The 12,914-nt window shown below is 41.4% G+C and overlaps 1 protein-coding gene across 1 annotated transcript in view; it reads left to right on the top strand.

Moving 5' to 3' along the window:
* DOCK8 (dedicator of cytokinesis 8) overlaps window positions 1–12,914 on the top strand; it is a 95,733-nt gene that overhangs the window by 55,902 nt on the left and 26,917 nt on the right. The window contains exons 22-29 of the mRNA XM_075527459.1: window positions 1,132–1,307; window positions 2,562–2,657; window positions 3,983–4,078; window positions 4,883–5,032; window positions 7,525–7,638; window positions 8,671–8,826; window positions 11,613–11,752; window positions 12,342–12,511. Of these exons, the coding sequence (XP_075383574.1) occupies window positions 1,132–1,307; window positions 2,562–2,657; window positions 3,983–4,078; window positions 4,883–5,032; window positions 7,525–7,638; window positions 8,671–8,826; window positions 11,613–11,752; window positions 12,342–12,511 (1,098 nt within the window). The remainder of the gene's footprint in view (window positions 1–1,131; window positions 1,308–2,561; window positions 2,658–3,982; window positions 4,079–4,882; window positions 5,033–7,524; window positions 7,639–8,670; window positions 8,827–11,612; window positions 11,753–12,341; window positions 12,512–12,914) is intronic.

The following is a 12,914-nucleotide window of genomic DNA, read 5'->3' on the forward strand; positions in this document are numbered from 1 at the left end:
CCAGCCAAGAGTGACGAAGGTGATGAAGGGACTGGAGCATCTCTCCAATGACGAAAGGCTGAGACAAATGAGACTGTTCAGCCTGGAGAAGAGAAGGCTCAGGGAGGATCTTTAATGTGTACAAAGACCTGAAGGGAGGGTGGAAAGAAGGCAGAGCCAGGCAGTTTCCAGTGGTGCCCAGTGACAGGACCAGAGGCAATGGGCACAAGCTGAAACGCAGGAGGTTCCCTCTGAACATCAGGAAACACTTTTTTCCTGTGAGGGTGACCAAGCAAAGGCACAGGTTGCCCAGAGAGGTGATGGAGTCTCCATCCTTAGAGATATTAGAAAGCCATCTGGACATGGTCCTGGGCAACTGGCTCTAGGTGGCCCTGCTTGAGCAGAGGGGTTGGACCAGATGTCCTCCAGAGGTCCCTTCCAACCTCAACCATTCTGTGATTCTGTGCAGTCTATTGTCCTGAAGCCTATAGAATTCATTTGATCAATTGCTATGTATTAACTGACTTACCACCAAGCAGCTGTGCTGTGGGAGCTAAAGATATGTAGGCCCTTTTCTCTTTCAAATATTCATTTAAATCCCCCTTGAAGGGCATTTAGACTGATGTTAGGATGTGCTAAAATGTCTGAGCTTGCCTACACTTGGAAATTCTTTATCCTGGAAAAAAAAGGTCCATGGGGAAACTGAAAACTAGGTAATCATTTAGTGAAATTCCTGCAGGCAGTGCTCCATGCTTCCTTGGATACTTTGAATGTGGTGTTAAATGTTATGTGTTGAAGGTGGTATTTTGTGTTTAGGCCTGTGAATCTTGTCTTAATCTACAGCAAATTAAAAAGAGCTGATGGGAAGAAGAAAAAGCTATTGTAATAGTGCTGCTGCTCAGGTAGCCCCGTTAATCTTTTGTTACTGCTTGTGCAATCACCCTGTGGGCTGTTGATTTGGAAAGCATCTGCACTTTATCATTCAATATCTATGTAATTTGTTAATGAAGCAGTTGGTGGTGAGATTTTCAGGACCTCTATGCTATTCAAAATGCTGATGCTGTAACAGCACTGAGCAAAGCTCGCTTGAATCTCATGTTTGTCTCACATGTATGTCCTTTAGTCTTAGTTCAAACATCTCCCTATGGGCAGGTGCAGGCAGCAGTGCCATTTTGACAGAGTCTCGTTATTACACATTTGGACGCACTTCTGCAGTGTCTGTTGGGAGTAAACTCCTGCAGAGCCGAGTGATAAGCTGCAGCAATCCTGACATCACTGTTACACAAACTGCTACTGATGAGGAGGTCAAAAACATCATGTCATCCAAGGTAAGAGAATGAAGCCAAGTATCTAGAGAACTGTATGGACCAAAACCTAATAGATTTGTTCTCTGAGGGTTGGTTTTGCTTCTTGTAAATGCACTGCATGTATCACCAGAAGCATTTGCTGTTTATCTGATCTGGCATAGGCACACGCTAAATCCCATTGCTAAATTCTGATGTCTGTTATCAGTGAAGAGACAAGAACTAAGAACTCTGTCTTTTGTTTGAGTCTTAGACGCTCCACAGAGGGATTTGCTTTTTTGACGTGCCTCACTCTCCTGTTCTTCCTGACATTTAGGTTCTGTTCACGTCTGGTACGTGGGCTGGTCCGGGTTGCACAGATTCAGTGAGTTTCCCCTCTCTGGGGAAACCAAAATCTGGAGTTCCTCATTCAGCAGGAGCTGGGAAGCTGTGCCTGACAAAAGCAGGATTTTTCTGCTGTGCAAGGAGCCTGCTTCTAGCTGCAGCCCTGGCAGAGCTCCACAGCACCATGTCTGTTGACCTCTGAACTATATCCCCCCTCCCTTTTCTTTGACTATTTCGTATGTAAAATACTGCTTCTCAAGCAGGTTATTTTCAGAAACATTTTGAAGTCTTTTCTCCATTGAATGATCACGTGCCTCTCCAGTTAAAGTGAATGGGTGCTTGTCTTCAGCAAATTAAACCAGAACTAGTAAGATGCACAGGCTTTGCCAATCTGTTTGATTTGTTTGTATGGGCATACGTATTCATCCATAGCAATTTTTAATAATGTAGATTTGAACTTAATAGCTTTATGAATTTTACTCTAAGGTACTATGTCCTAAAAAACAGAGCTCAAGCCATTTTTTTTTCCAAATTAATACAAAATTAAAATATATTTTTTATTATAACTAATATTACAGGTATTACAGCTTCATCACATTGATAAATGTAGCAATTTACAATCGGCTACTGCCATTTCATGGCCACAGGGTAAATTTAAAGGACAGTTACCCTTGAAAAGGTGAACTGCAGCGCTTCCGAAGTACAGCTGCAGTGCTGAAATTGGGCACGTGATGGCAGTGTTGGCATTTGCACCCTCCTCCGGCTGCTGCATTCAGGTGGTCTTTGGCCTCCACTGGGAAGGGGGATGGGAAGAAGGAAAGAGAAGAGCTGGTTAGGTGAACATCTGTGCATACCTTCCAAAAAAGTCACCGCTGCTGATTTCTTCTCTATTAATTGCTCAAGTTATGTATTAACTTACTACTATTATGTATTTCTTCTGGGTATGCCCTCCAGCCCATGGATCACAGCTCCAGTCGGATGTCTTTCTACGTTGAAGGAACAAATGACATGCCAAGTGTTTGTGCAAGCCCAAGACCATCCAATAAAAAGGTAGCCTACCACTAAGCGTGAGGGTGCATATTAACAGACCCTGGAGCCTCCTGAGGCAGTGCTGGTAATTAGCACTTCTAAATGAGGAGAGGGGAGAGATGAGAACAAATTTTTTTATTTTTTGTCTTATCAAACAAGGAGTTTGTGCTGGAATATTGAATCCGTGAGTAAATATTATCCAAACTTTTCTGCTTCTGCTCCAGAGTCTTTAGATTCTTTTTCCAGGACAGATTTAGACAAGTAGCAGCCTGCCTGGATCCTCCCTTTGCTCTCTTTCTCAAGGTGTTAGGGCCTCTGTCTTTTTCCACTGCTGTTTGCCTTTGGATACCTGCCTTTACATGTTACAGTAAACTGCATTCAGAAATGTTTGCCATCTCTTTCTTCTGTAAAGAATGTTTTTCTTTTCCCCTTTTTGTAGCTTTTAGAACCAATAAATTCCTTCCTATCTTGAGTATGTATTCCCAAATAGCTTTTTAACAACATAGAAGATACCATATCACATAGATAACTATTCCAGGGCTGTATATTGTGTTTGGCATTGATCAGCAGCAGTGGCTTTGGATGAAGAAGCATGGGAAAAACTCTGCAATGAGCAGTTCAGAATCTGAGTTAGAGTTAAGAAACTCTCCTTTCTTACTCCTGTTTATTGGTTTGATTTCTGCCAAAAAGCATAGAGGTTTATATCCAGTCTGAATATTGGATGGATTAATATGTCCTATTTGATGTAAATATGCTTAGGAATCTCATTAGCTTTATTGTTTGTGTCAAGAATGGACAATAGACATTGCAATAAATTTTTAGTCCAGATTTGAGTTTCCTAAAAGTTTAGATCATTGGAACTGGGTGTCTTATGGTCAGATCTCACTGCAAAATGTATTGTCTCCAACTACAAACCTCTGTACAAGCTCTGCTGTGGTTATTGCTGTGTCCTTCTCTCCCACCAGAGACAATCTTACTTCTACCTTCTCTCAAAAAACATGGATGTGTTAAATGGAAATGCTTAGGGGGGAGTGGGGAATGTGACTGCTCCCTGCCATGCACATGGCCGATGGCCTGAGGATAGACCAAGGGCATTTCCCAGTTTAGTTATCCGGGGTTCTGGATCCACAGAAAAATAGGTCACAAAGTCTGTTTGCCACCAACATTCCTTATATATAATTTTGGTCAAACCTGCGTTCTCATCCTACAGAGATGTCCACACATCCCCATCCAGCTGCTGACTCTCCGGTGTGGGGGAGTTTCCCACAGGGAAGAGGGGGGATGTTGAAACTGGAAGATGAGTTGATTGAAAAGCCATTTCCCAACACTCTGTGTTTATTATCTAGCATTTCCATGAGGAGCTGGCACTGCAGATGGTGGTGAGCACGGGCATGGTGAGAGAATCTGTCTTCAAGTACGCCTGGTTCTTCTTTGAGCTCCTGGTAAGATTTGGCAGTGGTATTTTATAGTAAGTTAATGGTGAAATGTAGCAGGTACACCAGGCACAGAGTTAGTTGAGTGGTGATCTCTTCAGTTATTCAGCACCATTGTGAAAAGGTGACATCCCAAATAGTGGAAGTACGACTAAAGAATTCTGCATATTCACCCCCATTTCCCCCTGACAGCCTTATGATGGCAAACGCCTGCATGAACTATATGCACAGTGGTCTGCAGTTTGCAGAAGGCTGAAAGACAGACATCAAACTGAGCCCTTCCTTTTCTGTGAATACCTGTTCCTGTCTTTTCCACTTTGTTAACAACATGGGAGGAGTGACAAGGCTCCCCAAACTCACAGTTTCACAGAGGCCTGAGGTGATGGATGTCAGTGGAAAAAACATACTGATTTCCACTGGCAGCACATAAGCAACCCAACAGCAAGTCAAGAAATAAGAATTAATTCCAGAAGTGTCACTCCCTGTCTATCATCATGAAGGGCAAAAGTTGCAAACAGCAGCATTTCAGAGCTGCAGATGCAAGGGAATGGGGAGGGTGATTCTGATTTTAGGTGCTGAGAGTAGCCAACTGCATGAACATGAACAAGAATCAGTGTCTGTCTGTGTTTGAGTCTTAGGCTCTCTGTTGTCATTGCCAATACATATAGGATTTATCACAGCAGCTCTGAGAAGATAAGAGTGATTACATTCAGGAGAAAAACAAGTAGAGAATCTTACTCCCATGGACTAACTTAAAGCAGTATTTTTACCTCCAGTTTGGGCATTTTTTTAATTTTTTTTTTTGCTTTGCAGATAAAGAGTATGGCTCAGTATGTTCACAACTTAGAGAAACAAGACAACCCACGAAGAAGCCGGTTCTCCGATCGCTTCAAAGATGATATTACCACTATAGTTAGTGTGGTTACTTCAGAGATTGCTGCACTTTTAGTCAAACCACAGAAGGTAAATGCATGAAATAAGCACCATGAATTCTTGCTACTCACCCTGTATTACACTGAACTGTATTTAATCCCATTTCACCTTCAGCAGTGTCACTGGAATTAGGCCAAAACTGAGGCAGTATTCTCACATGGACCTTAAGGGAGAGTTGTGGCTGTGCAAGGGGCAGCCTTGTGCTCCCCTGGCAGACAGTTTGTTTTTGTTCAGCTCAGCTCCCCAGCCTGTTTCTCAGTGTGGCTGCAGGGTGCAGGGAGGAATCCTCTTTCCCATCAACAGGAAAGGTTGGACACCCATTTTCAGTGGCAGTGCTGCTTTATGCCAGGTTAGCCAGCATATCAAACTACAGCCCAAGCAGGGCTTATTCCTTTCATCCCCCTTTCTTGTTACCCTCATTTCTACCGCATAGTGTTTTATTCTACATTTGACTTCTCTGACAGCAGTGGGCTATGCTATATGAAGGCAGTATTCCTCCTGAGGGTTGCAAAATCCATCCACAAGTGATCTAACCCCAGATCTCTTTAAAGAGGCACTGGCCACACGAAAATTAAAGACAATAAATAAGCCCTAAATACCATGAAATTCTTTATCCTGATATATTTCAACAAGTTGCACTCATATAACAGATTATAAAGTTGAAAGGATCACAATATAAATTTATAATTTGTAATTATATTTATAATTTATATTTATATTGTAATTTATAGTGTCTGCTTACATCACTGATGTCACTCCGCACTGGCCAATAAACAAAGTCAAGGCCACAGCTAGGCACTGGGTGGCTATTGTTTGTTGCAACTGACTTTTTTTCATGCCCCAGAGCTGACAAATGCACTGTGCTGGCCCAGCAGTGTGCTCTGCCACAGGGCAGACAAGGCTGGAGAGCTGGCCTGCTGGGTGACTTTTCAACCAGGTCAGTTTCCTGATCCACTTCTCCATGTGTGCCTTGCTGTTCTGTTGAGGAGCAGAAACTGGGAAAGGGCCAAGACCAGACAACTGAGGGCAGAGAATGGCAGAAGTGATTGTCACTGTCCACCAAGAAGTTGTTCCTGAAGCTTTACCCTTTGCTCGATCCTTTGGTGATAGCCACATGCAGAGAAATCGTTTCCACAGAAATGTTTACTTAAGACATCAGTGACTTTTTTTTTAAATAAGTTGTGTAATAAAAATTTGTTACATTAAAAATGTTTTAATGGAACTGTAGGTTTTGCCAAGAGATTAGTATTTTATGGCTTCCTCACAAGAAATACACAGGTTTTTATGGGCTGTTAATTCAATTCAATTTTGATAGACTGAGTGTATAGAACCTGATTATGTGTGAAAATCCCACTGCAGTCTTTGCAGAATTAGGGCCGTTGGTTAGTTGTACAGAGTAGCAGCAGGTAATGTTTATCTGATTTTTAAATCCAAACAGTAATAATCTATGTTTCAATACATGGTCGAGCATGTCAGATTGCCCTCAGATTCTACAGTGATATGTCTGGCATATTTCAGCCTACCCAGTAAGGTAGTGGAAAACTAATTTTTAATTCCCAGTAGAAAAATGTTTTGCTGTGTAAATTCCAGATCGTAGGAAATATCTATATATTCCTGAACAGCAACAAAAATGTTGAAAAATGAAAAACTAAATCATAACCACCCTGAGGTGCTGCACACCTGTTCTCACTAGTCAGAGACATAAGTAGGGGCAACGTTTTTCTCAGTCATCTCCTCTGTCAGTCTTGAGCAAACCCACCTGAGGGCTCTGAGTGTTAAATGTGTGCAGATCCCTCAGGCACCTCCACAAATTCCTCTTGGTGAACTACATATGCTACTGGGATTTTATGATTTAAATTGGTATGTTTGAAGTAACTGTAGCCTTACTTTAGAGGGCTTATGAAGTTCTTCTTGATTTTTACTTGCGGGCTGAGTATCTCTGGTAATCAGGCCAATTCTAAGCGTGCAAGAGCTTAGCTGCTAAACGGTAAAACCCACAGATTTATCTTACCAGTATTTTTTTACTATCAGTTTTATACTTAAAATTTCTAAACAAAATACTTGGCATTCCATCAGCAGAGCCAGTGCAGATTTTTATTAATATTTTAAAACAATATTTTATGTTTTAAGTACCTAAACCAGCATTCTCTAATGTTAAAGATTCAAGCTAAAAAAAATGGCATATGCAGGATTGCAGCCCATAGGGAATTCAGAATAGGTCTCAAATTCCATTTAATTGTCAGTCCAAAGGTTTGCTTTGCATAGATAAACTCATTCATTCATCCTGTGATATTCCTCTGTGAAAGCTACAACAGTTGAAATAATTTACAGGAGTGATTCTGCATAATTTTAACAAGATCATGTAAACTGAAGAACTGAAACAGTCTTGTCCAGTATGTTGCATGAGATGGTTCTGGGAGCTGTCCCCCTACACTCTTTTTTAATGATTCTAAAAAGTCTTCCACCTTTATATACGTTTTATACATCATAACTGCAATTTTTTTTTCCTTTTTTTTGTAAAGGAAAGTGAGCAAGCAGAAAAAATTAATATCAGCCTGGCGTTTTTCTTGTATGATCTTCTTTCTTTAATGGACCGAGGATTTGTGTTTAATCTCATCAAACATTACTGTAATCAGGTAGGCACCATGCATGATTGGGATTGCATTTGGCTATTGGCCAGTCCGGTGTTCTGTTCTGTTTAATTCATTTATCCATCACGATCCTTTGAGTTGTGTTAAAGGGCCAGGTAAATTTCCTATTTCCTATTGCATACGCAGAGACTTTAAACCTCTTTTGATTTGTGGTCTGCAGAAAAAAATTGAGTGGAGGTTAAGACTCTTTTAGAAATGTCATACCTTGCACTGCTGCAAAGCATCCATGGAGCCACTTTTCTTCCCTTACTTTTTTACAACCCTTAGCAGCAGGGTCTGCAGACCACACAGAGCATTTTGGGTCTCTGACTCTTCCAGTGCACTGCTGTGATGGGAAGTATTTAGATTTGGGGGTTCAATCAAAATGATCCATCCATCCTTCTTGCGTTACAAGCCTCCCAAAATTAAAAATAAATGATGATGCAGGATGTTGTTATGAAATTGTTTGTTGTATTTGAAGGGGAAAGTTTTCCTTCTGTTTTGTGACCTGATATACCTGCTGTAGTTTTTCTGCCAAAGGAAGGCCCTCTGTCAGCTGATGGTAGGTAGGAGAACACAAGGTGGCTACCACCCTGGTTTCCTACAGTATGTGCAGCACTCCACTGATGTCATTGTTGATATGAAGGGAAATTACAAGACCACTGATGCTCTGTGTTGCCTAGCAGGACTTTTTATGAGTTTGCCGTAGACTCAGCAGAGTTTTGTTCGGTTTTAATCTTTGTATTATGCAAAAGGGGAAAAATATGGTATGTTATTCTTTTGGGAGGAAAAAACCCAACACACTATCATCTCTTGGGAAGTTGGTAAGTCAGCCAGGGAGGGGGCAGAGAGACACCACCACTGCCAAACAAAGAGCAGCTAATGGATGGAAACTAGTTAGGTACAGGGAACCAGTGAGCATTTTAATGCATGCTTGGCTATTTATCTATTTCTGTTTCAGGAAGCAGGATATTTCACAGCATGGTAATTTAATAGTGCATGCCCATCACATGACACTTTTTTGGTTTGCTTTTCTAGCTCTCAAACAAGCTGAATTCACTCTCCACCCTGATTTCCATGAGACTGGAGTTCCTGAGAATTCTCTGCAGCCATGAGCATTACCTCAATCTGAACCTCTTCTTCATGACCTCTGTGTCTGCTCCAGCATCCCCCTCCCCCTCCTTATCCTCCCAGGTAGGCATCCATTAGATGATATTGCATGAATGTCGCATGAAGCACACATGTAGAGAAAGACTTATGTTGCTCTGTATTCAGATACTTAGGTTAGGATTAGCACTGTTGGATCACGGAGAACAACTTCCCTCTTGAAAGAAAAGGGGCAGAAGAATAAAGACTAAGGGAGTACTACTGCAAAACTGCATCTACACAGGTTAAAACTTAACATGACACAGATATGTACCCCTCTAGGAACATGCAAACAGAAAATTACTGTTAAGGTAGACATAAAACATCTCAAAGGAACATGGCTCTGAAGGCTAATTTAAAGGCGGACCTATATGCCACACATACACAACCACAAATATGTATTTCAATACCTGTTTTGGAGAATTATGGCATGCAGCAGTGCATAGCAAACTTCTGTGTGCTTGCCTTCTAGCTGAACTTCTTGTTCGCCAAGTGGATGTAGATGCTACCACTATGTAAGTTAGTGACTAAAACACTGCAATTTTCAGTATCCTGGAATCATGGATTTCTATTGAGCCTTAGTGTTGTTCTGAGCAGGATTATCATGCTTTCCTTTTCAAATAGCAGCATTCTTTGTTCCGGTTTCCTCCCCATGCCAGTGGTACAGATGATGCTATGACTTTGCCAGTGACTTCTCTGTGTTTGCTGGGCAGTGTTTTCCCTTTTATTTGAACTTTATGATTTTTCTGTGTGGAAACACTCAGGTATCCTGAGTAGACCTCTCCACGCAATTTTTGTGAATGGCCCTCCTCATCACTTCTCATTTCTCCCAGGATGTCATTCCCAGTACATGTACATGTTTCGAGACTTGACCTGATACTGACACAGCTCTAGACTTCCTGAATGTCAGGACCTCCCATCCATCATCCTGGGCATGGAGTTCACAAACACATTCAATAAATAAATTGTTGTTTGGCACACCACACCCCATTTTGCCAGTCTTGTGCTCTTCCCCTCTACATTCTACTTAGATAGTATCTTGCTTTTACCATGGTGCAGACCCCCTAACAAAGGGTGCTAGCCCTGTTTTCCACCTCAGTGGTCTTGCAGAGGTCAGGACTGGGATGAAGCATTTCAGTACAATGCCCCATAAGTGCCACAGCCCTTGGATGCAGGGGAATTGAACTGAAGCTAAGAATGGTGAAAGGTACAAAAACACTCTGAGTAACAGAGCATTTCAAATTCATGGTTTCTTTGTCAAGTGTCATTGCCAAAGAATTGGTTGCATGCTAAGATGTGCTACATCTCATACCTTAAGGGTTCTGACAGGTCAATAATAGTAAATAATATTTTCTTGAAGTTTTTCCTGGTCTTAAAAGCAAAGCATGAAGGTCTTAAGAGTCAGGATTTCCCAATAGCTTTGCTTAATGCTAATCCTGGATGCTGAAGAACTAGAAATGGACTCTTCTGCTTATGGGGAAAAAAAGAAGTCAGCATAGCTCTTGCAACTAGTTCTAGCAAGTCAGAGCTGGGCAGACACCAGTTTAATCATTCTTTCTTTCAAGCAACATCATCAACTCTTTTTCTCCTTTAGGAGTAACCTATGAAGTGCAACCTGCGTAAATCAATAAGGCTTTTGTGGCCCTTGGATGATTTAATATATTGGCTGACCACCCCTGCAGTAATTTTGATCTGTCTGCAGGAGTGCTGCCCAGCTAGAGTTAGATTTTCAGTAAGAAATGTGGCCTTGTGAATAAATCTTTTGGAATTCTTGGAGAGAAGCCAAATTCACTTAACTGGGTGCTCTACACTTTAACGTTATTCCAGGCAAACATAGTATAGCCAATGCCTGTCTGCTTGAGGTTGAAATGGGAGTGGGCTTAAGTACGTGGATCCAAAATATGGGGCTGCTCAGAGACATGAGTTTCATTTGACCCAATATACTGGAAGACAGCTGCCACAGTGTGGTATACTGCTACTTCATGTGTTTGTTTTCTGGGACTATTCCCAGGTGACTGACAGAAATATTGGGAGAGAATATTGAAGAATATAAATTAAAAGCAAAACTTGGACTCATAAACCCCAGTAGGTGCACTGGGGAGTAGAATCTAAGACTTATGCTCACGCGATCAGGGGACAAAAACATTCCAGGTGACCTGTGGCACAGACCTATGATTGGAGAAGCTAAGAAGTTCACAACACATATATACCGGCAACTTTCCATTCCTGGACTGGCTGTATATCAGTCATAGCTGTAAGTTACAGCAGTTTGAAGGCTGCTCTAAATTATGCCAGCTGCCAGCAAGCTCAGCCAAGGATTTCCAGGGTGAAAGGAAACACTGTTCACACGTCTTTCCTGACCTTACTTCCCTGCTAGACATCATGGATGCTGAAGAATGCACAGTGCAGAGCTTCTGACACCAAGGTCCCTCTGCAAGTAGGGGCAGCCTCTTGCTGTACAATGCCCAATGGCTGCTCTGCAACAGTAAGAACAATTTAAAGAGTTGTAAACGTGGAGGAAATTCTGACTTTGTGTCCTGTCCAAACTAATGAATACAGGGTAGGAATTTTACATCTCAAAAAGTGTCAAATGAGTTGCTCACACAGAATGGAAAGGATGAGATTGCATCCTAGCAAGCAACTAATTTGAAAGTAGATGCAGCAGTTTATTTCACACTCAGGTGTTTTCCTCCAAAATGTCCAACTTTGTTTCAAAGTCTGTGCTTTTCCTCTGGTAGAGATTTTCTGTTAGCTGCATGGACTGTGACTACAACCTCTTTAAGAAGCTTTGATTTCAGTGATCATTCTTTAACACTTCTGATATACTTCTGCAGAACTCTAGCTCCTGCTCTAGTTTCCAGGACCAGAAAATCGCTGGTATGTTTGACCTCTCAGCCGAATACCGTCAGCAGCACTTTCTGACCGGCTTACTTTTCACTGAATTGGCAGCAGCGCTGGATGCAGACAGCGAGGGGCAAGTATCCTGATTTGCAGATTTTAGAATGGGATCGAGTCACACTATTACTCTTGGCAAGGTCATAGTTTGATTCCAGGGCAGTCCTGTTTCCCCTACTCTTTTCAGTGAGTCACTCTGTAACATAGCAATACCCATCATTGTTTTATCAGCAGTATGTTGGTCTCAGCAAATAAAAATATACTATTTGTTGCAGTAATGTTAGCTAAATACACGAACTGAGAACACAAAATTTCAGTTGCTCTTCTTTCTAAAACACCTCTGCCTTTGTCAGAGCTTAAGAGTTTAGCTGAACTTTGGCCAGAGTCTGATGCTTTTCTTTAAGCACCTCTCTTCACCATACTGAATTTTTAGGGGAAGTTTGAAAGACTTGGGTGGTCTTTGATTGTGGTGAAGTGGCTTGGAGATGTAAGATAGCTATCTTTTGCAGGGAACATGAGTCTCTGCTCAGAATGGAAGAGATTATCTAATGAATATTGGTGTATTAATTTGCTTCTTTCACTTCCACTCTGTTTCTTAAATCTTTGATTTATAAATAATTTGTGCATGACCCATTAATGGAGCTCATGGATGGTTTTTGTGTTAACAGGATTAGCAAGGTGCAAAGAAAAGCTGTCAGTGCTATCCTTAGCCTGCTGAGTTCCCATGACCTAGACCCACGTTGCTCCAAAAAAGAGGTGAAGATTAAAATTGCAGCTCTCTACCTCCCTTTGGTTGGTATCATTTTGGATTCACTGCCACAACTCCATGATTTTACAAGTAAGACCTTTTTCCCTTTGTATTTTTCAGCTTCTTAGAGTGACTTGTCTAAACAATCTACCAAACATAAAAGAGATTGTGCTAAGTGCAGAAATTCCCCACAGTCTAGTAAGGTTGAGTATTTCTTTACTTAGAAGTAAACTGGGTTTTTAAAGACAAGAGAAACTTTAGTGTCCTCACTTCATGAGCAAATGATAGACCAGAGATGTATCTATAAGTACTCCTGCCTATCTCTTAGTGTAAATCTTATGATCCTGCAAATAAAGCCTACAAGATCTGCAAGAAATAGTGAGATATAGATAGGTTTAACAGACAGTAGGGAAGAAAACAAGACTGATACTGACATTGTGTTACATCACAATGAAAGAAGTTGCATTGTATTCTTTCTATCTTTTCCTATTGC

This window comes from Mycteria americana, chromosome Z (genome assembly GCF_035582795.1).
Source record: "Mycteria americana isolate JAX WOST 10 ecotype Jacksonville Zoo and Gardens chromosome Z, USCA_MyAme_1.0, whole genome shotgun sequence".
Classification (NCBI taxonomy): domain Eukaryota; kingdom Metazoa; phylum Chordata; class Aves; order Ciconiiformes; family Ciconiidae; genus Mycteria; species Mycteria americana.